Genomic DNA, 25,361 nt, shown 5'->3' with positions numbered 1-25,361 from the left:
TGGGCCAATTATCGTCATTGCCTCACACGGAGTGCAGTACAGCTCAAGACAAGATTTGAGCAAGTGACCCGCCAAGCATAAAGCGGCACTAATTCATGTTTTCACTCGAGGTTGCATAAAAACACCTCAGCCAAGGTGTCACGGTATTAATGAGAGAGAGAGAGAGAAGAGAGAGACGTGGGCCGTGGCTGGCGCGACACGCGAACAATAGCCCAGCACCGTACGGATATGCGCAAGGCGGTTTTAAGCGATGCGACGTATGCACAAAATTCTCCACCAAAGGTACTTGACGGTACTGGGTTTGCATACCTAGCACACAGAGGTGGAAGGAAGGATCGAGGGAGCACCTGCGTGCCTGCTTGACCTTGACCTGCCCGAGCACCCACAAACAGCAACGAGCCCCTCCTTTCCCCGCCCTGAAAATCGACGTATTTGTCGTCAAAATACTTACGCCCGACACACCAACTTTGCATTGCATCTCTTCTCACGTTCAGTCCTTCGAGTTCTGGACCGGTGCATCGCTATCTCTGAGATATCACTTTCATTTTCTAGTCAATTACCCCAGAAAATACCGCCATCATGTCGGAGGAGATCGGTTAGTACTTCCCTGTTCTTTTTCAAGCTCTATAGAGCATTGCGCGCAGTGCCTGCCTTTTCTCGCATGTTTTTGCTGGTCCCCGTGCTGTTGCTGGTCCTGGTGCTGCATTTGCGTCACATACAAAACAGCCCACGCAGCTACCCCGCCACCACCGAAATACACCACAAACGCACACCATGCTATCCAAAGCAGATGCCCTTGCCTCAAGGGACTCGACGAGGCTCAACGAGACTCGAGGACGACTCGAGGACGACTCGAGCTGCGTCTTCGCCATGGACTAGTAACAAACAACTAACGATCCCCCAGACTACACCCTCAACAACCCCGATACTCTCACCAAGTACAAGACCGCCGCTCAGATCTCTGAGAAGGTCTTGGCTGCGGTTGCCGAGCTCATCAAGCCTGGCGAGAAGATCGTCACCATCTGCGAGAAGGGTGACAAGCTCATCGAGGAGGAGCTTGCCAAGGTCTACCGTGGAAAGAAGGTCAACAAGGGTCTGTTTCCCTCCCTCTCTTCCTTCCTCCTGGTCGTATGCTGCCTACCTTATTCCTGAGCATCGCTGACCTCCTTCGCGTCTTGCAGGTTTCTCCCACCCTACCACCATCTCCCCGGCTTCATTCGTGACCCCCTACACTCCCCTCACTACCGATGAGGCCGAGGCTGCCACTGAGATCAAGGAGGGCGAGCCCATCAAGATCCAGCTTGGTGCTCAGATTGACGGCTTCGGCTCCATTGTCTGCGACACCGTCGTCGCCGGTGAGATCACTGGCCGCACCGCCGACCTGGTTCTCGCCAACTACTACGCCAATGAGCTCCTCCTCCGCTTGATGCTCCCCCCCGGTCTGCTCGCTTCCGGCACCGACGAGGAGAAGGCCAAGGCTGCTGCTGCCAAGGCTCCCACCCAGGCCAAGATCACCAGCCTGCTCGAGAAGGTCGTCAAGTCCTACGACTGCAACCTGGTTGAGAGCACCACCTCATGGCTCTTTGAGCGCAACGAGATCGAGGGCAAGAAGAAGATTGTCCTTGCACCCGCTGAGGGTACCAAGGGCGATGGCACTCCCGAGATCGGTGAGGTCTGGGGTGTCGAGATGGGCGTGAGCTTGGGCGCTGGCAAGGTCAAGACCTTGGAGTCAAGAACTACTCTGCACCGTCGCACCACCACCAACTACGGCCTCAAGCGCCCTACTTCCCGCAAGATCCTCTCCGAGGTCCAGAAGAAGTTCGGAACCTTCCCCTTCAGCTTGCGCCAGCTCGATGACGAGCGCGATGCCAAGTCTGGTGTCGTTGAGTGCGTGCGTGGCAACGTCTTCCGCGCCTACGAGGTTGTTGGCGACAAGGACAACTCCCCCGTCGCCCGCTACCTGTCGACGATTGGTAAGATTTCTCACATGTACAAGAAAGTGCGGCTCAGAGCGCTAACATGTCGATAGCCATCACCAAGAACGGTATCACCAAGCTCGGTGCGCCGCCCGCTCTTGACCTTGAGAAGGTCAAGTCGGACAAGAAGATTGAGGACGAGGAGATTCTCAAGATCCTCGAGCAGCCCCTGTCCAGAAATACCGGAAAGAGCAAGAAGAACAAGAAGAAGAAGAAGCCGGCCAAGAAGGCTGCTGCTGCGGGCGGCGAGGAGGAGGAGGAGAGCGATGAGGAGTAAAGCGATCTCAGTGTAGGAAATGGTGATGACTGTCAATGAGACGAGCAAGGGGGCGGCCCGATTCTACGCCCACAATTTTTGTCGTGAAAGTCAAATGCGTGATTGTGTTCCTTGGGGCAGTCGATGGATAGGGCCATTACCAGGAAGAGGCCGGAAACAGGAACGCTCGCTCTGCTTATCCGACGCCAAAAAAAAGTTGGCTGGCTGGCTGCACGACTGCTTTTTGGAATGCCAAGGAGAGAGCTGCTTGCTCGCGCATCTGAAGCTTCAGCCAGCCGCCACTGCAGCCCGGGTCGTCACCTCAGTCGTCCCACCAGGAGGCACAGCAGGAAAAGCAGCAAGCAGCGTAGCTAGGATTCAACAGCTGCTCACTGATCCATCCAACAGAAGGTGTTGGACTGGATGGAAGCCTGAACTGGCGGCAAGCCCAACAAAGACAATGAAAGTCATCCATCTACTCCGTACCTGCACGCGCTATGCATCCTTGAGCATGCCTGACCTTCTTCCCCTGAGTGCAACTCAACTTGTGAGTCTAGTGTTGGTTGACCGACCACTACAGAGTGGGATAGCAACGTGACGATATGGATGTCTGAGAGAGAGCAGAATGAGAGCGAGACGACAGGGGTATTAATGTCTCGATGGGACGATGAGACGGAGCACGCAAGGTCCCAGGAGACGCCGTCGGCCGGGGGAAGAAGGTGAGCCACGAGAATGGGTGGAACAAAATTGTCCAATTCCAGAGGTCTCCGGTTTCCCGTCCTCGCCGGGGCCCTGGTCGTCGTCGATACGGCAGAACTTAGAAGACCCGCCAGATACCCAGATGGCGGGTGCCCAGCCCCTGGTGATGGAAGGTAAATGGAAGCGGACCTAGAAGCCCGAGGCCCTTGATCTTGGGTTGTACGTAAAGACGCCTGTTCAGGATCAAGAAGTAGGCCTCGTTCTCACTTCTCTACCTTACCTATCTTGCCCGGATGATTTAATCGTTATCTAAGGTAAATAAGTTTCTTCTTTCAAAGGTGAAAGAGGCAAGGTCTGCCTTAGGTGAGGTAAAGAAAGGTAAAGAGGCACAGGAGAGGGCGGGAAAAAGTTGAATGGCTGACGCCAACGTGCGGCAAAGTATGTTCATGTCACAGGGCTAATAGTGAGCTTGGCCGATGTTGTGGCACTGAACCACAGGTTGCCAACAGCGCTGTGACCTGCACCCGCCCCCCATGCCCACCACCTGTACTCGCCTTGCGTGCCTTGAAAACCGCCGTGTGCCCGCCTAAGGTAGACGCCCGTGGCCGCTCAAAGGCACCCGAGGCAGGGAAGGAGTAAGGCATGTAGCTTTGTAGCTCTCCATTAGCCCCCCAGTCCGTTGTCTCCGAAAATCCTCGAGGTCCATCCCGCAGCTTCACACCCTTTCTTCTCCCATCCCTCCTTTTCCTCAAGTCATTCGCGTCGCAAGTGGAGGGAACGCGCCCAAACCGTATCGCTGAATGCCTTCAAAGACGAGAGAAGTAACCATGCCCAGATTTACCCTCCAGAGACACGAAACTAACGCGATTATAGACGTCCGACTCGGAGCGTTTGCCCGTCTGGTCCAAGGCAAGGAGGTCAGGGGCCCTCGAGAGCCCAGTTGCCATGATGCCCACGAGTACGAGAGCCACGCGGTCGCGCTTTTCCAGCCCGCATCAGCACGCCAACGGAGGAGGAGGAGGAGGATCGGAACCTGTCAAGAAGAGCAATGGAGCCAGCGAGGCATCGAGGACCTTCATGCAGAAATGGTTGGAGCCTACGGTGCAGAGCAAGCCGAGCTTCGAGGAGGCTGGATTGATGCGATACGGCGTCACCGAGAACATGGCGCCCCTGGGCACGCTGCCAAAGGGACCACAGGCCAAAAAGCCGGGCCAGGAAGTCGCGAATCCCGTCAGGAAGATTATCCTCAAGTCGAGCTCCGCAAGTTCTGCTGTCGCTGCTGCTGCAAAGGCGGCGGCGGCGGCAGCGGCAGTAGCAGCTGATGAGGCAGATGCGTCTTCCATGGCAAATCGCTCAGAGACACCGACACCGACACCCCCTCCGCGCCTGCCTACTCCTCCAGCCAACGCTCAAAAGGCGACCAGAAAATCTCTTCCCGCACGTGGTCTGGACGACGACGACGAGGACGAGGACTACACACCCAAGGCAGCCGCAGGAAAGAGCCAGGGCCGTCGTGCATCTGCCTCCATCTCACGCAAGAGTGTGTCGCGCTCATCGATAGGACGCCGTGCATCAGCTTCACTTCATCAAATGGCTCCCTCGAGCGACGCCGTGCAGCCCTCAGAATCGACGCCCGAGAACAAGGACGTCGTCGAGAGGGCTGTGGAGGTCGCAATCGACGAGGCGCTCCGGCATTACCGCTATCCCACTGCGTGGGCACTCCGGACCCTCTACGACGAAAATTCTTCTAACCCGGTCTTCCTCTCCATGTTTGAGGACGTTTACCACCAAACAGCCGACGAAGACACCCTCGACGAATTTTCCCGCCTTATCGAGGAGAAGAAGCGAGAAGGCAAGAAGGACAATCAGGCTTGCTACTTTTTTGTACCCCCTTCCACCAACTCGCGCTTCACCCCCCACAAGCCAAAGCCTGCGCCCTACGGCAATCTTCTCTCTCTCGACCTCTCAAAATCGGACGACGAAGACGACGATATGCCTCAAGTTACACCGACAAAAAAGGCCAGCAAGCGCAGGGAGATTCCGGAATCACCCATGGGCATGAGCATCGACGACGAAGAAGACGACGACACTACTTTGCTGGCAGCGGAAACCACCATCGCGACCATGACCCCGTCGCGCAAGCGCGCCCGAAGAGATTCTGCAAGCAGTGACTCGTCCTTGTCAGAGCTCTCTGCATCTCCGTCCCTGCCACCCGACTCGCCTTCGCCCAGCTCTCCGCCCGTTTCCGTGGCTGTTCAAGGCGATAGCCACAGTCGCCGTCACAGTGCCACGACGGCTGCCACGGCTGCTGGGGCCGACCCCGAGACCACCTTGACCAGCGCACCACCGCCAGCCGATCCACAGCCAATGAAGAGACGCGGCAGATCCCTTGCTGCTAAGGCGAGCGTGTCTGACGCATCCAACCCAAACTCACCCACCCTCCCCCCAAACGTATCTCAAGCTGCAGGGGCTAGCAACATGCCTGGTCGACTTTCTTCGCCCATTTTCCCCAACCTTTCGACGACAGCAGCACCCTCAAAGGCGAATGGCAAGAAGAACGCCAACAAGGACAAGACTCCTCGCGTACTGCCCAGCGACGATGCAACCACCCTGCGGAGGAGAGATGCACGCGATAGCACAGTTAGCCAGACGCCCCAGCCTGAGAGCCATATTCGCGGTTCCGACATGAGAAGCAGGGCTGGATCTATGGCCGCATCTTCGCCGGCAGTAAATTTGCGCAAGTCGGCAAGAACACCAGCGCCGAGCTCGAATCTGCCTTCGAATCTGACCCTGAGCACGAGAACGACGAGATCAGCAAAGAGGACGCACGACGAGATCGACAATACGAGCTCGCCGACTGCGCCGTCAATCCTCGGAGAGGTGACGCCCGCCACGAGCTCTAGGGCTGCGACACCGACGAATCTTCGCCCTACCAAGAAGCAACGGACTGGCTTGCGTATCAAAACTTCGTAAGTTGCCTGTTCCCCCTTTGCATCATGAAATTTGGGCCTCGCTGTGGCAAAGCGGATGACTTGACATGATGAGACGAGGGCGCCAGTGATGAGTGGCGCGAGCCTGGCAGCGTCGCACCGCAGCATCCTCGTCTCTGCCATCATCCGTCCGCCAAATCTCATCCGTGGTTCGCAAAATCAAGCTGGACATAGACTGATGCATTCTTACAGACCCATGAAGAAGAAGGGAGGCACTGCGGCTGGACTACCTCGTGCCAGCGGTGAGGGCGGTGCAGTTGCCGCCAACGGCGGTGGCCCAATCAACCAGGTAAGCAACCAGTCCAATAACGAATCCTTCAGCAGCACGGAGCTGCGGTCATTTTTCATCGATACCGCACCCTTACTGTTGCTGTTGCGTACGGGGAGCCAGGAGATGATGGGGCCGGGCGAGGGTCGGCGAATGGTGAGGGCATGGTTTTCGGGGGCCAAGGCGCACATCCCGAGGGATACTGAGTTTAGCGGCCAGTCCCGACCTCCCATTTTTCCCGGCCAGCCTGCACCCACACTCTTACTCATTTCCCGTAAATTGCCTCAACGACCACATTGCTGACACATCTCATCAGGATGAGAATGACGACTACTGCTCAGCATGCAGCGGCGTTGGAGAGCTGGTCTGCTGCGAGAACTGCTCCAGGTCATTCCATTTCGAGTGTGTTGACCTTGGGCTGGGCGACACTCTCCCCGAGGAATGGTTTTGCAACGTCTGTTTCAGCAGCAGATACCCCACCAGGGTGCCCGAACACAAGGGTCCCTTTGGCGGTTTGATGAACACTCTGGAGAAAACTAATCCTCGAGCCTACAAGCTGCCGCAAGGCGTGCGTGTGTATTTCGAGGGCGTCAAAGTCGGCCCTGAAGGCGAGTACGAGGATGTGGTAGTGCCCGCTAAGCCAAAGTAAGTTCCAATCTCTGTTCCCACTATCTCGCTGTGTTCCAAACATCTCATCCCGCCTCTCCTTGGGAATCGCTTCGACTGACAATTACTACAGGAAGAAGGGCTATGAGGAAGCTCCAGACTTCTTCAAGGTTCGAGAAGCTGACGGATCTGCCGTGCTATGCCACAATTGCCAACACCCGACCGCCGATAATCGAGCCATCATCCCCTGCAGCCTCTGCGGGCTTCACTGGCATCTGGATTGCCTCGATCCTCCGCTGGCAATCCCGCCTGTGGTGCGAACATGGCGTTGCCCTGCGCATGCAGACGACCTGTTGGCTACGTTGCCAGAGGAGCTTGCCCCAGCTCATCGCTTCCGGAAGATCAAAGGCGCCCCGGTCATCATTCCTGCCTTCAGCCGCGGCATGAAAAACAATGGCTTCATTGAGATTGATGATGATGATGAAGAATCCGAGGATGAAAATTCCGGTTGGAGCGACGTCAAAACCTTCGGTCGCGTCTACAAGCTGTCTTCCAAGGGCGTTGTCCTCGATTTCATCTCTCAGTCAGTTCTCTTAGATCCTTATTTGATTGTTTTCGAATTCTAACAGATCTGCAGGCTTCGGAAGGATGGCGCTGGTCACATCAAAGGCTTGCCGGCTTCGAACACCGTCCAGGCGCCGCCAGTCAGCGAGCCCATGAGTACTCGCTCACGTGTTGAGCAGCAAGCAGTGCTGAATTTGGTCGAATTGGCCTCCACTCAGCCCACTACCAAGCTTGACGAGCTCACAGAGGCATTGCTAGTAGGTCAAGAACTGTGTGGAACTGCAAGCACTTGTGACTAACACATTCATACAGACAAACGCAGAGCCAGCTATGCTTTCGCTCATGGCTCGTGGCAGCGTTAACAACTTTGCCAGCGGAGATCTGAATGTTACCGACAAGCAGAGTCTCCGCGCAATGCTAGCTCAGATGGAAGCCATGGCTGGTCGCATCCGAGGCTTGCTTGGAGACGACCAAAAAGACAGCGGTGTTTCTGGTATGGGCATCGAGGCCGATCAAACGGCGATCGACTGTGACCATACCAACGGCACTGTTAGCACCGGAGACGACGCAGCCTCGATTAAAAATGAGTCCGTGGAGCCCCCTGCCGACCTACCTACGCCAGCGACTACGACCCAAGATAACCCGGAGCCGATCAACAGCCTGGGCGAGAAGTCTTCGCAAGAGGTCCCCAACGACGCGAACGAAGATGATGTGCCCGACATGGATATCGACTAGGCTAGCGTTAACAGCGACTTCAACTATATGTTTAACTGATTATTCTTATCTTACCAAACACAACACACAAGGGTGGTGTTGAGACGCTACTTGGAAGTGGATGGTTCGCCTCGTCCCAGGACTAGGAGATCAGCAGCCAACACAGCCAATTGCGGATATAGCCCATTTCCTACTCTTTTCTTATTTGATTCCCCAAGACACGACCCCCACACGGATCTGGAGTTTGGGAGGGCTCAAAACGAAGCAGCGAGCAAGCGCAAAGAAAGACCGGTGAAGGAAGACCGGTCATAGAATCGAAGCGTACCGAGACAGGTACGACAGAAAGCGACATAGGCTTCGAGCGACCCGACAAAGCAAGCTCGCATAGTCATTCATGGCTTTGTAGCCATGGAGAGTGCAAACGGGATGAGCCGAAGCACGTAGAATGTGCTGAAGGCGAGAAGGGGATGGGCATCTGGTTATCTGCCCACGCTGCCACCTGGGGGAAGGAATCGTGTGAAGGCCAGCTTTTTGTACCTCACTTTCCTATTCACCTTTTTCTCCAATTTTCTTTTGCCCTTACTGGAATTCCCTCACACCCTGCCTCAATCTTGTATCATAGGCCATTACCTCTTCTCGTAATATCTCTCTTTTGGACCAGCAGGCAGGGCTGGGCTGGCTAGATTACCCAGGGAAACAGAGCACTTCTTCTTTTTTTTTTTCTTCCAGGGAGGCAAGAGCGAGAAATCCAATTTGGGAAATGGGATTGATGTGACCTGAAGCCGGTCGGCGGTTTTGAGTACCTGGGGTCCGGGCCAGGTTGAAGGAGAAAGCGGGAAAATGGGGCAAATCCCGAGAGACGAAGGGAGGGTAGCCTGACAAAAGGCCCAGTAGATAGAATGCTACACCGCATGATCTACATAACCTACCATTGCTGTTCCCTCCAATGCCGCAGTTGTCATTTGTGAGAAAACTCGATACCTTTTCACGAGCCTACCTAGGCTTTCTCTTTTTGCAAGAAAGTTCCTATACTGTCTTTTCATCCAAAATGACATTGCATGCATGGCATCAGTAGTAATCTAGCTCATCGTCTGCTCTATCGGTGACAGACGGGGGACAATGAAGAGAGCAGAATCCCCCGAAACCTGGCTATACCTGACGACATTCGCCTCCAATGATCTCGGCCTTTCTCCAGCGTTATTTCCATACGCACATTGACGTTCTACGAGGCCAACTACTTACTCTACGTTCGGCACAACCTCCGTAGCGAAACCATCTGTTCGACGGGAGAAAACCAACCTTCTTTCTTCCTCCCTCAAATCATTTCAATGCCTTGAGATATCTAGACCGTTTACCCCTCACTAGCTACATCTCTCGCAGTGACGGAAGTAGTAAATGGCCCAAGTCAGGGCTTCTCGCTCAACCTCACTATCACGTTGTTCCTTCTTGCACGGGAAACGATAGGACCCGAGATATCTCAAGTGGCAATATCAACTAGCTTTTACGACAATGCTTGACTAACAATACCTTATACTCATGCTATCTAGTATGAAGAAAAAAACACTACAAAAAAGGAAGAAAACTCAGCAGCCCAAGGTAAGAAGTTTGCGTGGCTATCAGGAGTTCTTTTGCCTGGCTACCTGACTGCATGCCTAGCGAACGAACCCGGCAGGTCGCGGCATACACACATGAATGCTTTGACTGCGGAAACACACTCTCGACTCCATAGCTCTCTCATAACAAAAAGCAGCATATGCGATTTTTTAGGGGGTTGCGTCTTGACTGCCATGCGAAGGTGGGGCTTCAGGACAACATCCGGCTACCCTCTCTCGGTTTTTCTATATACCACGCCACAAGCAAAGTGAGGGTAGCAATAGTAAAGCTTGTAAAAAACTTCCCCAGCGGAAAGAAAAGAAAGGACAGGAAGAGTGAAGTGGCAAGTGGGGGGCTTCTAGAGCCCCAAGTGAAACGAAAATAAAAAACCCTCTTCGTTGCTGCGACCACATTTCCGGAGAGGCAGCTTCATGTTGTTGCCCTGTCTATCATCGAGACATGGCCTCCTCCACATCTGGAGTGGCTTGCGCATTTTCCTGACACGTTGGGCGGTGTTACCCCTGCAAACATTCTTACATGACGATCCAGATCAACCAAACTCCTGTGCCGATCCCATACCAAGCCATCCCTTACCAAGCGAAAAAAGAAAAAGAGCGGCATGAGCCAGTCAGACCCTCTCTGACCAGCAATTCGTCTGTACAAAAGGCGTATGAATCATCGCTTTTCAACTCGTCAGTCACGTCGTGCTCTGGCTTGGTGGAGAGGGGTTGCGAATTGGGGATCGCTTACTCGGCCACGTCTTCCGTTGACTTGCTCCTGCTGCATGTACGCCATGTTCTGCATGCCGCCCATGTTGCCATAGCCACCATATCCCGACATGCCCATGTTCATACCAAATCCAGGAGGTGCGTATGGTGCCTGACCGGGAGGCATCTGAGGAAGCTGAGTCGGCGGCTGAATAGGGCTTCCGTTGGCCAGATTCTGGCTGCGGTACTGGTCAATGGACGGGCTTGGGCTGCTATACCCTCCAAAGCCTGCCTGCATCGGCGGGAAGAAGTTGTTGATGGGGGGCGTTGCACGGTTGAGCATGCTCTGTTGGTACTGAAGCTGCTGGAGATTCGCAGGCGTCGGCATGGGAGAGTTGGATTGGTTGTACATGGGATTCTGAACACCATAGGGAGGGAAAGGGGCCATGCTCGCGTCGGCAGGCTCACTGCGTTGACCGCCAAATCCCAACTCATAGTTGGAAGGGTTGACGGGCTGGTTCAACGAGTTATAGTACTGCTGCTTGCTCATGTGAGCAGCCTGCTGCTGCTGGTGGTTGTTCATGTTGGCCTGGCGGGAGGCCGGTCGCTGCCGCTGCTCATTGTTATTGCTGTTATTGCCAGAGTTGCCATGGCCGTGATCGCGGCCACCGCCACTGTTGCGAGTCGACAGGCCGACCTCGTCCATCAAACGCTTGTAACCTTGACCGGGCTGGGCCTTGATGCGGACCAACACATTCTTGACGTTCTCAACCACCTGGCTGCGAATGCTCTCGTCAAAGAACGGCGTGGTGAGAACCTTGAAAATCAGGGTGGCGCCGCAGGCATGGTCACTCAGGATCGCCTCGAGAATTTGGTCGTTGGGTGTGAAGAACAAAGCCTTCAAGATGGTGTCTCGCGCCTCGGGCTCGGCCTTTTGGTTAATAACCTTGAGCACGGTGAGGTAGGCGACCTTGTGAGTGCACAAGTGGACGAGGCAAGGCACAAGCTGGGGGGACAGAACAGTCCTGCGCTGAGGGAAAGTGCAGGTATCCAAGAACCAGGTCAACAAGAGGGCGCCGTTGGCGTTGGTAGCGAGCTGAACGCTGTGCAAAGCGATCGCGGCAGCCAGCATCCGCTGCTGCTCCTTGGTGGAGTGGTGGCTCTCCAAGCAGGCACGCATAGCTCGGGCACCGTAGCGGCCCTGAGAAACCTCCCACATGCGGCTGAGCATGGTTTCGAAGATGAAGTCATTGAAAGGAGCACCGAACTTAAGGCACCCTTGAAGAACATAGTTGCCGTACTGGTCCAGGAACAGAGGGATGGTGTAGGGTCTGAGGTGCTCGACAATCAAACTCATCTGGTGCGGGGTCTTGCAAACGTCGATAATCTTCTGGGCAGCCCAGGTGCCGTTCTTGTGTACGCCAATCTCCGCCATGTGAGGAGCGATCTCGGCCAGCATCGCGTCACGAAGGTCATCGGAGCAGTGCTCAAAGAGCTTCTGTACAACAGTGTTGCCAAGGTAGTCGGACGCTAGCTCGGCAATCTCTGGCAGCATATCGAGAGCGGTGGTCTCGATCTCAGCCTGGGAGAGGCTCTGGTTGTCGATTCTCTTTCTAATATCTCTGAGTCTCGGGGCATCGTGGACGCGGGTGTGGGCCGGTTCCCGGATGGGGGGGATCTCGTCGATGAAGTTGGTGAACTGAATTGATGACTGAAGACTGCGGGAGATCTTGGCAGCATCCTCCTCGGTGGCCTGGAACTGCTTAACGATGCGCATGATGTCACTCGTCATTTCTGACAGAGGAGGCACAATGGGAGCAGCATTAGCTGACTGGGCCGATGCGTTTGCGCTCTCGCCAGCGGTACCGGGGACTGCATTCTGCGCATTGTCCTGGTTCTTCGCGAACGGGTCGGGGCTGGGCGAGGGGAAAACGCCATCGTGGCCGGGCGTGTTCGAGGCAGAAGGTGGCTTGGCAAAGTTGATGCGAATGGGTCCTGCTCCAGGGAAGATTTCTTTTCCGTTCATGCTGGCTTTCGCAGTGATGGCGCTCTCCATCCGCTCGAAGTTCACAAAACCGCAGTTCTTGTGCGTGAGAACACGAGCAGATAGAATGTGACCGTATGCCTTAAACATCTCTGTCAAAGTCGATGTAGTAGTGGAAGTCGGGATGCTGCCGAGCCAGAGGGCGCTGGTAGGACCCTCAAGACCCTGGTCCTCGGCATTGAGCAATCCCGCATTGCGGCTGCTCGACCTTCCCAGGTTCATAGCAGCCACAGCTTGCGGGAGGTCGTCAAACTCCTTCTCATCCGGCAGACGGATCTCTGCAGGAGGGACGGCGTTGCCCATGCCGTTGCCGGACATGTAGGTTCGCATGAGGCGAGAGCCAGGAGTATCGAGGACGCCGGCTGTTCGGGCACGAGGGCGCGTAGCTTGGTTGGCAAACGCCTGGACAGCCAGATTGTGGTTATGGATCGCAGCGTTCGTAGCTGCGAGCTGATCCTGGAGGTGGGCGACATACTGGCTCTCAAGAGTCATGTCCTCGAACTCATCGTCCTCCTCGTCTGCGTACTTGTCCTTGTTGTTGACCGAGTACGAGCGGAAACGGTTAGCCTTAGTAAATTCGTTGAAGCTCGGAATATACGGTGTTGCCAGCTGGGCGCGGGGAGGCTGCGGCGTCTCAGCAAGTCCCAAGTAGTCCAGCGTCCTCATATGGACATCGCTTTCTCCGCCCCCCTCTCTGGAAATCTGGGATTGCGTGGGCGAGCTCGGCCCATTGGTCGAGCCGATGCTCGCAATGCTCGCAAGAGTCATGCCCCTATCGCGACCCGTTCCGGTAGGGTTCCAACTGCTGAAAATGGACGGTCCAAAGGGAGAGCTGGTGCCGGGGATCTGCGCGAAAGGGCTCCGCTGAGGCATTGAGCCTGCGCGGAGGCGGGAGAGCAGAGCAGAGTTGTTGGAAGCCGTGTCTACCGGCTCGAGACCGGGAGACGGGGATTTGAACGGGCTGTGGGACGGAGTTGGCCGGGATGATTTGGGAGCCATAGCCGGAAGGTTGAGCAAGCCATTGCCTACACCGCCGGGCGAGAACCGCGATGGCACGGTTCCAGCACGGGCACGTCTCGCCTGAGGCATGGATTCGGGGGTGGGCAATTGGGCAAAGTCAGGAAAGCCATCGGTTGGCGACTCGGGGATGTTCTCGCGGAGGGGCGTAGAGTTGCCGCTGGTCGGCGGACCGCCCCAAGGATTTACCGGCAATCCGGGGACGCCTTCTTGAGCTTGAATTTCGCGGGCTCTGTCGGATTTTGGTCAGCAAAAACGGATGCTCACTCGCAGTGTGGCAGAGCGAACGAACCTCTTGGAGTACAGCCTACTGGAGCCGGGCATCTCGTGCGACGGAGAGCCAGCCCCTGATCGCGAGGCGCTAGCCATCTTGCTAGAGTGATTCAGACCGCCTGGCAGGCCGAATGGTGATCGGACAGATGAACCAGCGGTCGGGTCAATGGGGGATGTGTTGTTGGCGGTTGGTGAGGTGGACCGATTCTGTGTGGCAGATTGGGGCGGGTAACCAATGGCCAGGTGATCAGATCTAGTTGACATTATCAATTATCTAGGCCAAAGCTCATCAGAAAATTTGTGACACTAGAATTTTCCCAACGGGTTGCTGTCGTTGACGAATTGAGCAATGCTCTCCCGGTCGACGGTTGACAGGCGCGGGGGAGAAATGGACCCAATGAATTGTGGACAGCTTCGAGACCGTAACGTCTCGTATTCCACAGTCGGGGGTTTCGAGGGAGGGTGACGGCACGGTGCTGTGTCAGTTCCCAGCGTCTCTTCCGGGCGAGTATTGAGCGGAGTGTCCGGAGCTTCTGCTATCGAGCTGTCCAATTTCGGTGGGCAGAGCAACAATGGTAGGCGTAGAGCAGAGCAGAGGAGAGGCGCGCGAAAGAAGAATGGTGTGGTCGTTGGAGCCTTTTTGTGCGGTAAGGAATGTTCGTCGAAAGGTCGAAAGAGTTGAAAGGTCGTGTTTGTGTGTGTTTCCAGGTATTACAAGGTACGCCAGGCCAGCCAGTCGGTCGGTTGCAAAAGGGCTGCTGGGTGCTCGAGAAAATAAAAGGAGAGTTCGACGTCGGTCGGGGGGAGTGAGGTCAAGGAATGTCGGGGGGGACAAGTGGGCTTTAGACGTGGACGTGGACGTGGACGAAAATCGGGCGCTGGGGGTGATGGAAAGATTTCTCTTGCCAGGCACTCGGGTGGCCGTTTTGTGGTCGCGTAGCTTTTAGCGGTGGGCTTGGGTCAATGTGGGTGCTTGGTGACGCCGGTTGCTGGTGGTGCTGCTGTTGCGATGCGCGATGCGGATGCGGATGCGTAGCGTTGCGTCCTTTTGGTCTGGCCAGTCTCTCGGATCAGATTCCACAGGTTTCCAGTGTGTCTAGACGTCGAGGGTCCCAACAAGCAACCTTGGACGATGGAATTGTGTGGTGGGCGAAAACCAGCTCGTTGTCCTTTCCTCCAGATGATCTTTTTGAGCAAGACGTAAAAAGAGAGAGGAAAGAAACAAAAGTAAACGGTCTCAATATACAGGCTTCATTAGTATAGGGACGATGAGGCCTGGAGAAAGGGATAGGGGGTTTGGGGGTGTGGTTGAAGATGGGGAGTGTGGGAGTGGGAGAGGGTGAAAAAAAGAGACACGAGCGGAGGAGTAGGAGGATATGTGAGTTGAGAGGCTTGATGGTGAAAGGGACCCTTTGGCGGTTGGCCTTTGGTCTGGAGTGTTTTGGTGTGTTCCGGTACAAGCAAAGCAACGCAAGCAAGCAAGTGCAGAGAGCAGATGCAGGACAGGAGACGGGAGTTTAGACGACTGGCCAGTAAGGACACTTTGTTAGGGGGTAAGGAGGGACGGTGAGGCAGGGGGAGGAAGGTGAGGTACCTCTGACTGCTTGCATCGGAGGAGGAGGTACTTGGACCAAGGCGTCTTCTTTCTCTTACAGAGAAGTGACTCGTGGTACTTCTGAGAGATGAGATGTACTCCGTACCTTTCACAGTTACACAATTGACCAGACCCGACCTTGGACACATCATACCTACCTTTCCATCCTCTCCACTGAGAAATAGGTACCAGACGCCGCAGCTCTATCGTCGACCCAACTTCAGACCTCAGACCTCAGACCTCAGGCATAAAGAGGATACACAACATCGGCCAACGTGGAGTGTGAGGTAGATGGGCCAGCAAGGCGAAGCAGCAAGGCAAGGTACGGCGTGCCTGATGTAAACCAGCGCCCGGCAGGGCCACCGTCGCCGCCATCGTCACTCTACTGCGTACACATTACTAGCACCACACGCATGCCATGCTGCGTGAATAACTTGGATCCACGGGCAGAGAGAGGTACGGAGTAAGGTAAGGTAAGGTAGACTGAGGTTCAGGGGATTGGTGGTCAGCATCAGGTTTCCGAGTGGGGAAAGGTACATGGCTTCATGGAGAGGACCACAGTCACACGTCAGTACTCCGTATCTTCCTCAGATTTCCCTGGACCCTCACATCTCCCGCCCGCCAGTCGTCACCTTCTGTCTCTTTCTCCAAACTTAGGGCAGTTTAGACCAGGGCAGACAGCTCAGAGCAAGACAGGGGACTGGCTGACATGATGCAGCGCCCATAACGGGGCCAAGCGGAGGGTTGAGGTCAGTGTGAAACGGCAGCCGATCGGCCTTAGTGTAGTCTTTTAGGGGTGAAAGAGCCCCAGCCTTGTCAATGCCTGACCCGAAGCTCAAGGCACTAAGGTAAGGGAGAGCGTCCAAGGCCTTACAGACTTCCAGTCTAGTTGTCGCTAGTTGGCATATCATTTTTGCTCTTCCAATAAACAACCCAAAGAGTACAAATTGGTAGTCAACAGTGACAATTAATCAACATCCTTTGTGGAAGGCATCAGATCTCGCTTGTCGCCTACTCTTTCCCTTTTTTTTTTTTCTTCACTTTCCAAGGCACCTCATGCCTTCCCCTCTTCTCCCCAGGCTCCCCCCTCCTCCCCTTCCCTTTCCATGTTCCTTACTCCTTCCTCACCCGGGCAGACCTAGGATAAAGTGGAGACCGGTACATAACCTCTTCAGGGAGGAAGGGACGAGGGACAACGGCTGAGCGGGACAACGATTTGACACTCGTGGCGGTCTATAGTGGAGACCTTCCCTCACCTGTCCACATTTTCTCTCCATATTTTTCCAACTTTGCACCTTGCCATCCCCCCGTTGCCCATGGAATGTTCGACATGGAATGGAAGGCGGCAAGCACCGTCCATTTTCCATACACCGACAGGCAAGACCAAACACTCTGACCCAAGAGTCAAGACTCAAGAGACGGGGACAATGGTGCGTGCGCCGCGTCCGCCGTCCCCGTCAGGTCCGTACCCTCTGCTTCGAGACAAAAGTGCCAGGTTGCAAGTCGAATGCCGAGAGCTTGCACTCCGACGATGCCGCTAGACGACTTTGGGCAAATCTAAACAGCGCAACAACGTCTCAAATAGTCCATAACCACATACAACCAACTACCTCACCTCACTGTACGGAGTACCTTATTCTGGATAGAATTGTGCAGGAATCCTATTACACCACCACACCCAGTCTGCTCCTCGGGTGGTTACGTGGACACGCCTACATTCTTCGCACAATATCGTTGGCATGGTCTGCCTAAGGAATACCTTCCCCTACATGTGAAGCGTCGTACGAAGCCTAGACAGATTGGGGCTCCTCGTCGACGCCGTGCCCGGCAGCCTTACGGCCAGGAGAAAAGAGAACCCCGGCTCTTATTTGGCCTACTATTGTCGTCCCTTCCGAGCTGGATTGAGCATTTCAGCTGCAAGAGATGCGGGCGGCGATGCGATACAACCCATGGAACCGACCTCTCTGCCAGGGACTTCCATCGACACTCCCTCCATCAACAATACGCCCATTCCATCTCTGCGACCGTACCCCTTATCCAAAGCGATGGGACCACCGTCAAGTAAAGCCTTCAGACTGTCATTAGATGTGACATCCCTCCTTGCCCGCCGGGATACTGACCCTTTCAAATTGCATACTACATGCTGGCGCAAAATCTCCATCCAGCACGCACGCAACTTCGCCTCATCCTCCACCCAAGTTGAGTAGCCGACTGGCTCCCCACTGATTTGAGTATAGGGATATGGCCTGTCGTCAACTGCAATTGGGGGTCAAACTGACTTGACAGTCTCGATCCGATTCACAATCGCAAACCACCCGCACTGCACGGGCAAGCCACTACACTACGCTCACGCTACACTATTCCCTCGGAGGAACATGTCCAGCTCCTGACGTTGCCTTGAGAGCTCAGAGTTGCAGTACACACTGCAGAACCTTGCCGGCCACCAAACTAGTTGCCCGCTCCAGGCGAGCCCATGTCATATAGCCGCGACATCTTGGTGTCTAGGCCGGCTGTGTCAGTCCGTCAACTCTTTCGGGAACTGCGGCTTTCAAGAAGCCTTCAAGACCAAGAGTGACGGGGACAGTGAGACCCCGTGGCAACACAATTGCCCGCGCTCTAGTCGCAGGCTGTGTCAATACCGACTTCGCATCTTGATACTGTCACTCAAGGAGCAAGCACTTTATTGCTGAATTACCATGACGAAACTCAGTCAACTTCGCTCAACTTCGAACGCCACCGCCCAACACTGTCAATCAAGACTTTGACGATGGTTGGTAATTGCCTGTGCAGCAAATGACAGACTACCTGACTTGCTGTCACGGTTAAATTGACACAAGCCACCAATACCCCCGGCTGGTGCTCGAGGCACGCCGTCCATGAAGCCAGTCCAAGCGGCTGTGTGCTCTCTCAGGCTCGTTCAGGGGTTGCCCTCCGCCATCGCGAACCACAGCTTTGGATACCTCCAATTCAAGTTCATGGTCGTCTGCGAATATGATAAGGAACAAAACGGCTGTTTTCCTAAGCCTCGGCTTCCAACCTCACTTGATAATTCTTGAGCATCAAGTTGACGCACACTTTGCGTTCAACATTACAACACCACGTCGCTACCTGACTCGAACGCGGCCCCTTCTACACCTTGCCCACGGTACTTTGTCGAATCATCGGTGCAGCAAAAGATACTTTCACTCGCAAAATAAAAGGGGGAGGTGGCCACCAACAGACAGACAGCAAAGCTTGCGACGTGCTACCCAATGGGGCCTTTGACATCGACGGGCCAAGGCCCAGCTTCACCAAGGGCCGCCAGGTGCAACACTGCAAAGGCGTGATGGAGATGCTGGTCATTTATGCTCCAGCTCGTCGCCCCCTGATCCTCCTCCAATGACAACCTCGGACGACGCTTGTCAGAGGATCTGCTAAAAATTCTGAAACATGGCTTTAGTCTTGCTTACCCTTGCAACGCTCGCTACCTACAGACGACCATGCACACGCCCCACGCCACGATCTGCCGCCAACGGCTCCCGCTACAACGCAACCCCCTTCCAATGCATTCCCTCGTATTTCGCTGTGGGCTGCGGGCATTGCTGTTGGATGTTCGAATGGTGGCTATCTACAGGACCATGGACGAAGGTCGTGGGCACTTCGATAGCCTCTATCCGTACGAATACAGACCCCCAACAGGTCAGGTATGCAGTGTCTTAATATGGCCCGGTATCGTCTCCGGCTCCTGAGCCGACAACCGCCCGCATGCTCGCCCGATTAGGCCAGGGGACGAGCTGATCCTCTGCTTTGGGAAAAGACACTCCAGACGCACAACTTGGATGCTGGCAAGGCCTCGTGTCGGAAAAAAGAAAAGAAGACTCACAATCTGCGCATGCTGCGCTACGACACACTGAATCAGCCGTTATCAAACGTTCAAGGGTTGAACGATGGTTTGTCTTCCATCCCAAGACAAATCCTTTGGGGTCCATTGGCCAAGCTTCCGTCCTGCTGTCCCGTTCACATCCAGACCTCTTGATTTGACGAGACACACCTGCCATCGCAGCTCTTGACTTGGATCGGTCATCAACCAAGATACGAATACCTACCTACCTTACACACACCAGCCGCTGCCCCTCGAAGCTGGCCGATGAGAGTGTGCCCGTCCTCCATCTGCACCAGCTCGTTTCACTGGCACTCTTTCGTCCTGGACCCCACCCAATCCTGTGTCGAGGCTTTCCGCCTTTGGTTCGAGTAGACAAGGAGGCCCTTCTTCTCGTTCATGTACGCTCTGTGGCCTCTACTCAGCGAACATCGGACATCGTCCCCCCCTCGCTTTCGTCCCAGATTCAGGATGAAAGTGCCCTACCTACTTGACCTATACATATGCAACACGACACGGACCTTTTCAAGTTTCCAGCCTCAACTTACTCCGCGGCCTCCGCCGAAACTGGCGCCAGAGCCCTTTTCCGCCACGTCCGTTGTGCGAGTGACGCGTTCCGCCGCGCAGCCTCAATGCATTACCGCCTACGGCATGATCGGTCGGCCGTCACTCGCAGCTCGTTGCCCGCACCGCCGATGCGGCCCTCTTTCTCTTCACGACCACGAGGACCAGTCTCGGCTCCAAGCTCATCCTGGCCCGCTGTGCAACGAGACAGAAAGGCGCGGTGGCTTCGGTACTTGGCCAAACAATCTATCAACTCATGCACCGCGGTCCCAGGTTCGGGGAGGGTGCCCGCCACAGTCAATTCCTGACCCTGGGCTTGCTTTCGTGAGGCTCAGAGAGGGGGCACAACGGAGGCTAAACTTCCCCGTCGTGGGTCCCCCATTCTCCGACCAGGGCGATCACCGGGGTCCTCTCGGGTAAAAATAGCATCTTATCTTGGCCCCGACCTCATCCGTCATCCCTCCCCCGCGACTAGTTTCGTAGATCTCACGAAAAAGCTCCAGTAGTCAAAAAATCCAAGGCCACAAAGCTGTCGTACCCGCATAGGCATGGTGTCGACTGGGCAGAGCCGTTCTCCGTCCCAGCTATGAGAAAACTAAACCAAACAAGGCGTGTTTTCCATGCGACCATGCGAGTTCTTGGAGCAGGAAGAGGAGCATGCGCTCGCTGATCAGCAGAACAAATCCAAGTTGATGCAATGAAGGGGGGTTGAAACACTACCCCGAGATAGGGTGATATACCGACCAGCCCAGAGACCTGGATCATTCCCAAAATATCGGTATGCCCAGATTGTCGAAACGACGTTGGCGCTCTCAATAGCTATATGGCGCCAATAGCTACCTGGCGTGGATAGCTACGTGGGCGCCATTATAACCTTGGTAGGTCTGCTTGGTGTCGAGTGAGCCGTCCCCGACACCCGCTGGAAATAGCCACGGGGCTCCCCGGGCATGCATCTGTCACGGACGCTGCATGTGAGGTGTGATGGGCATTGGGCAGAACAAACAAGTAGATATCGTGACCGCTTGGCATGCCGGGCGCTGCTACATCACAGTCGGCAGGCACACGTTGCTTCGGCGGCCATTCAGGTAGCTCCGACGTCATTCGTAAGGTATCTTCGGAAATCTCCTAATCTGATGGTAAGCAAGATTTATCTCCAGGACCTGGATTATCAGATATCCCCATGGCGTTCTCATCTGAGGACGAAAGCGAACTTATCAGCTAGTATGCCACAATCTCAGTGGTGCAGAATGTATATCTCGAGAGGAATAAGTCCATCTGCTGCCTCCGCCAGAGACGCCAAGACTTTGTCCAATATGCGCGGTCCCCAAATCATTCTCGCCCTTGACCGAATTTTGTAAATGCTTTTAGTTAGTGACTTGATACACCTCGTCTTGTCCTGGTGTCACTTTGACAGAGCGTTACATCTCACGTGGCTTTGATGCCCCATGATGAAGTCATACTATCACAAGTGCCTTTCAACCTTGGTTGAGATTGAGTCTCTGGGACATTGCGGTGTTTGCTTCTCAGACATGTCCGTTTCGAGTATGACTGACTGTGTTCGCGGTATTATACTCAGCTTTGGTACTATTCAACTAATATCTCGACGTACGTTTATTGCATTCACTAGAGAGACTAATACCAAACTCTTCCGGGCTGAGTAGATGGAATATAAAAGGTGCTCAACTCGGTAGGTTGCATATCCTGGTGCTTCGATCACTGCTCATGCAGGGGACTCGAATCTCGAGTTCGGTATGATCATGTATGTCATCAAGCAAGGCTGCGAGCGTACGTTCATCGATTGTTGGCCTTGGAACACTCTGCCGCCTCCCTAGCCCAGAATGTGTTGAACCGCGTATAGAGGGGTGCCTGCTGTTGCTGGTGATAAGGAATGGAACTTATTGGGGGAACATACGAGGGAGAGGCTTTTGTCTTGCAATGTATTGTGTTAGACTAGAAGAATAAACGCAACACCTTCCATTGAGATTGTTTCTTGAAGTCCTATAACCTGTTTACAACCTACCCTCCTGTATCTAATCCCAGGTATCTCTTCACCTCTGTGTGGTTAATATGTGTTGGCACGAGTATCTCCAACTCGAATGAGCTGCCTATCTCCTGCACAAACCCATTGTTCCGTCATTCACCACATTGTTCATGTCACTAAGCGTAATCACTTACAGACGCATATTTCAGTTTCGGGCACATTGAAATGTTTGGTATGTTTTTTCCATTGAACCTTTTATAGTCCTATAACCTATTTACAACTCCTGTAAAAAAGAAAATCCTACGCTCGAACCATTTTAATCCCTAACGCCTGATGCTCTCTCATCCTCTAGAGTTTATATCTCTACACTGAAAAAAGACCCCATCAATCTTAACCATCATGCTTTCGTGAATCATCTCCTTGTGTCCTCCGACTTTCATTCTGTTGTTCTTGATTCGCTTTAGTCGTAAATGTCCTCATCCATCTCATCAGCAACAAGCTCGTCGACGGCATCCTCCTCGTCCATGTCCTCGTCATCGGTATCGAGCTCGCTGTCCTGGTGGTTAGGCAGCACCACCATCTTGCCGTTGATGAGCTCGACACGGGCGTTCTCGCCATCGCGAATGTTGCCGCGAAGGATGAGGATGGCCAGCTTGTTGAGAACCTCCTTCTCAATCAAGCGGGACAGCGGACGAGCACCGTAGGCGGGCGAGTAGCCAGCGTTGCCGAGGTAATCCTTGGCCTCCTCCGAGACGTCAATGTAGACCTTACGGCCGTTGCCCTCCAGTCGCTTCTGGATCTCCTGCAGGCGGATGTCGACGATCTTGCGGATCTCGCGGCGGGTAAGGCGGTTGAAGATGACAGTCGAGTTGATACGGTTGAGGAACTCGGGCAGGAACCAGTTGCGGAGGGCGTTCATGACGAGCTCGCGAGTGGTAGCGTCGACCTTGCCCTCACGGTTGGTGGACTTCGTGAGGTACTCGGCACCCAAGTTGGAGGTCATGACGACGATGCAGTTCTTGGCGTCGACAACACGTCCTTGTCCGTCAGTGATGCGGCCGTCGTCCATGAGCTGGAGCAGGACGGTCAAGACCTCCTTGGCAGCCTTCTCGACCTCGTCGAAGAGGAGGATGGAGAAGGGCTTGCGGCGGAGAGCTTCGGTGAGCTGACCACCGGCATCGTGTCCGACGTATCCCGGGGGAGCACCAATCATTCTGCTAAGGGCATGGCGCTCCTGGTACTCGGACATATCGAAGCGGATCATGGCCTTGGAGTCGTCGAAGAGGAACTCGGCGAGCGCCTTGGTCAGGAGAGTCTTACCGGTACCGGATGGACCGCAGAACAGGAAGCTGGGCGGCTGGTTGGGGTTGCTGAGACCAGACCGCTGCAGGCGGATGGCGTTGGCGACGGCCTGGACAGCCTCCTTCTGACCAACGACAATCTTGCCGAGCTGCTTCTCCATGAGGACGAGCTTCTCCTTCTCGCTAGTCTTAAGGCGAGTGACGGGAATGCCGGTCCATCGGGCCACAATCTCGTTGATGTGATCGGCGGTGACAACATCAGTGACCATGGCGCCGTGGTCCTGGCCTGATGCGTTGAGGGCGGCGTCGGCAGCGGCCTTCTTGGCCTCGAGTTCCTTGATGACGGCACGCTGCTCGGGGATGGCGCCGTACTGGAGGTCGGCGGCCTTGGCGTGGTTGCCGGCGTTGGCAGCATCCTCAAGACGCTTCTCGAGTTCGTCGAGCTTCGTCTTGGCCAAGTGGATCTCCTCACCTCTCTTGATCTCGCTCAGGTACTTCTGGCGAAGAGGCTCCAACTCCTCCTCTACGTTCTTGGCATCCTTCTTTGCTTGGACCAGACGAGTCTGGGACGCCTCGTCCTTCTCCTTCTCCAAAGCGGCAATCTCAATCATGATTTGACGGAGCTTGCGCTCAAGAGAGTCAATGATTTCGGGTTGCGACTCCCTGGCGACGCGAACTGCAGCAGCAGCTTCGTCGACCAGGTCAATGGCGGAATCGGGAAGTCTTCTCGACGTAAGGTAGCGGCCGGCGAGGTTGGCAGACGCAACCAAGGCGTTGTCGAGAATGGTAACGCGGTGGTGTCTGTCGTATCGCTCCTTGAGACCACGGAGGATGGAAATGGTCTCGGCAATGGAAGGCTCCTTGACGAGAACTTGCTGGAACCGACGCTCGAAGGCGGCGTCCTTCTCGACATACTTGCGGTACTCAGCGAGGGTCGTCGCACCAATGCAGTGCAGCTGACCACGGGCAAGCATGGGCTTCAGCAAGTTGGCGGCGTCCATGCCACCCTCGCCTGAAGAGCCGGCACCCATGAGCAAGTGGATCTCGTCGACGAAGAGGACAATCATCTCCTTGGACTCCTGAATCTCCTTCAGGACGCCCTTCATTCTCTCCTCAAACTCTCCGCGGTACTTGCTTCCGGCCACCAGGGCACCGACGTCGAGCGACAGCAGCTTACACGCCTTGAGGTTGTCGGGAACATCGCGGTTAACAATTCTCTGGGCGAGACCCTCGACGACGGTAGTCTTACCGACACCGGGCTCACCGATGAGGACCGGGTTGTTCTTGGTACGGCGGGACAAGATCCGCACGACTCTGCGGATCTCCTCCTCACGGCCAATGACCGGGTCTTGTTGCTTCTCACGGGCCAGGGCCGTCATGTCAATGGTGAACTTGGCGAGGTTCTCGTGCTCCTCCTCGGTGTCGGCGTTCTTGCTGTCCACCCGCTTCGTGCCGCGAATCTGGGTGACGGCATCGTGCACCAGCTTCGCCTTGGGGATGTTGGAGTCCCGTAGGCAGGCTTGTATTGTGTGGTCCTCGGCGAGGGCCTGGATGAGGTGGTCGACGGCGATGAAGGAGTCCTTTTGCGTCTTTTGCAGCTCTTGCGCCTTGCGGAGGACGGCGTGGAATGTGGGTGCGACGGAGACTTGGTCCGGTGGCGGGTCTTGGCTCGGCAGGCGGACGAGCGTCTTCTTGAGTGCCCGGTCAAAGAGTTGCGGGTCGCCGTGGGCGCGCTCAATGACTTGTCGGAACATGGAGGACGTCTGCGGCGGGCCGTTTTGTTGGTCCTTTGAGAGGTCTGCCGGGGGGTCGAGGAGGGAGACGGCGAGGTGGACGGGGAGCAGTTGGGAGTGGGCGTACTGCTCCGCGAGGGCCATGGCATCCTGCACGGCCTTCTCGCCTCTGTCGGTGAATTCCATTCGTGAATTCATATTGGTGGTGTAGTTGTAGTAGCGATTGTGTGTGTTTGCGTGGTTTGTGTTGTGAGGTTGAGTGGTAGGTAATTAAGAGTGGTTATACGTGAGTGATTGGTTATTGTTGGAAGCTCAGAATGGCTTCAAGTTGAAGAGTCTATCATTCAACGGGGGTATCTCAATATGTGCAAGAATTAGCTTGGTGACTTGAGAAGAGAAGCCAGTTGAAGATTGATTGCAATGTTGAATTTATGCTTGCAAAGTGAGGTTCATCCAGACCGTAAACCTGGAAGTGGGCCAAGAGGATGGACTGATCCAGCATGCGCTGGCAAGGCCGGGAAGTCGTAGGGCAGCGACCAGAACCTGGTAGAAGTCGCGCGACGTCACTAGAATCTGAGCACCGACCGAGCCCAAACCGCGGGGTTCGCTCTGGGTGCACGGA

At 55.1% G+C, this 25,361-nt stretch overlaps 4 protein-coding genes across 4 annotated transcripts; 2 read left to right on the top strand and 2 right to left on the bottom strand.

Moving 5' to 3' along the window:
- Positions 1–310: 310 nt before the first annotated feature.
- HER10_EVM0003297 (DNA-binding protein) lies at positions 311–2,715 on the top strand. The gene is made up of 4 exons (XM_035472979.1): positions 311–595; positions 905–1,093; positions 1,182–1,973; positions 2,030–2,715. Exons 1-4 carry the CDS (start codon positions 580–582, stop codon positions 2,251–2,253), a joined length of 1,221 nt encoding a protein of 406 aa, XP_035335827.1. The 5' UTR covers positions 311–579; the 3' UTR covers positions 2,254–2,715.
- A 249-nt stretch (positions 2,716–2,964) lies between these two features.
- On the top strand, positions 2,965–8,094 carry HER10_EVM0013263 (PHD-finger domain-containing protein; the record flags this gene model as incomplete). The annotated part of the gene is made up of 8 exons (XM_035482627.1): positions 2,965–3,080; positions 3,599–3,692; positions 3,805–5,900; positions 6,114–6,210; positions 6,506–6,834; positions 6,929–7,378; positions 7,433–7,616; positions 7,672–8,094. The coding sequence occupies 8 exons, from the start codon at positions 2,965–2,967 to the stop codon at positions 8,092–8,094; spliced, it is 3,789 nt and encodes a 1,262-aa protein (XP_035336740.1).
- Positions 8,095–9,676: 1,582 nt separating this feature from the next.
- HER10_EVM0005445 (uncharacterized protein) lies at positions 9,677–15,090 on the bottom strand. Its single transcript, XM_035475063.1, has 3 exons — positions 13,727–15,090; positions 10,417–13,666; positions 9,677–10,347 (listed from the first exon to the last, which is right to left on the bottom strand). The coding sequence occupies exons 1-3, from the start codon at positions 13,969–13,971 to the stop codon at positions 10,342–10,344; spliced, it is 3,501 nt and encodes a 1,166-aa protein (XP_035336035.1). The 5' UTR covers positions 13,972–15,090; the 3' UTR covers positions 9,677–10,341.
- Positions 15,091–21,935: 6,845 nt separating this feature from the next.
- On the bottom strand, positions 21,936–25,257 carry HER10_EVM0009547 (hsp98-like protein). Its single transcript, XM_035479032.1, has one exon. The coding sequence runs from the start codon at positions 24,935–24,937 to the stop codon at positions 22,166–22,168; it is 2,772 nt and encodes a 923-aa protein (XP_035336401.1). The 5' UTR covers positions 24,938–25,257; the 3' UTR covers positions 21,936–22,165.
- Between the last annotated feature and the right edge of the window lie 104 nt (positions 25,258–25,361).

Source organism: Colletotrichum scovillei, assembly GCF_011075155.1.
Source record: "Colletotrichum scovillei strain TJNH1 chromosome Unknown Contig00003, whole genome shotgun sequence".
Lineage (NCBI taxonomy): Eukaryota > Fungi > Ascomycota > Sordariomycetes > Glomerellales > Glomerellaceae > Colletotrichum > Colletotrichum scovillei.
Note: the sequence above shows the minus strand (reverse complement) of the source record. Positions and strands in the feature narration are given on the sequence as shown.

Bases quoted from the DNA above. Each gene is read 5' to 3' on its own strand.
- HER10_EVM0005445 (XM_035475063.1), bottom strand. From the start codon at position 13,971: ATGTCAACTAGATCTGATCACCTGGCCATTGGTTACCCGCCCCAATCT. The intron at 13,667-13,726 runs GTTCGTTCGCTC...AAAATCCGACAG, and splicing joins AGTAGGCTGTACTCCAAGAG to AGCCCGCGAAATTCAAGCTC.
- HER10_EVM0009547 (XM_035479032.1), bottom strand. From the start codon at position 24,937: ATGAATTCACGAATGGAATTCACCGACAGAGGCGAGAAGGCCGTGCAG.
- HER10_EVM0003297 (XM_035472979.1), top strand. The intron at 1,094-1,181 runs GTCTGTTTCCCT...CGCGTCTTGCAG, and splicing joins TGGAAAGAAGGTCAACAAGG to GTTTCTCCCACCCTACCACC. The intron at 1,974-2,029 runs GTAAGATTTCTC...ACATGTCGATAG, and splicing joins CCGCTACCTGTCGACGATTG to CCATCACCAAGAACGGTATC.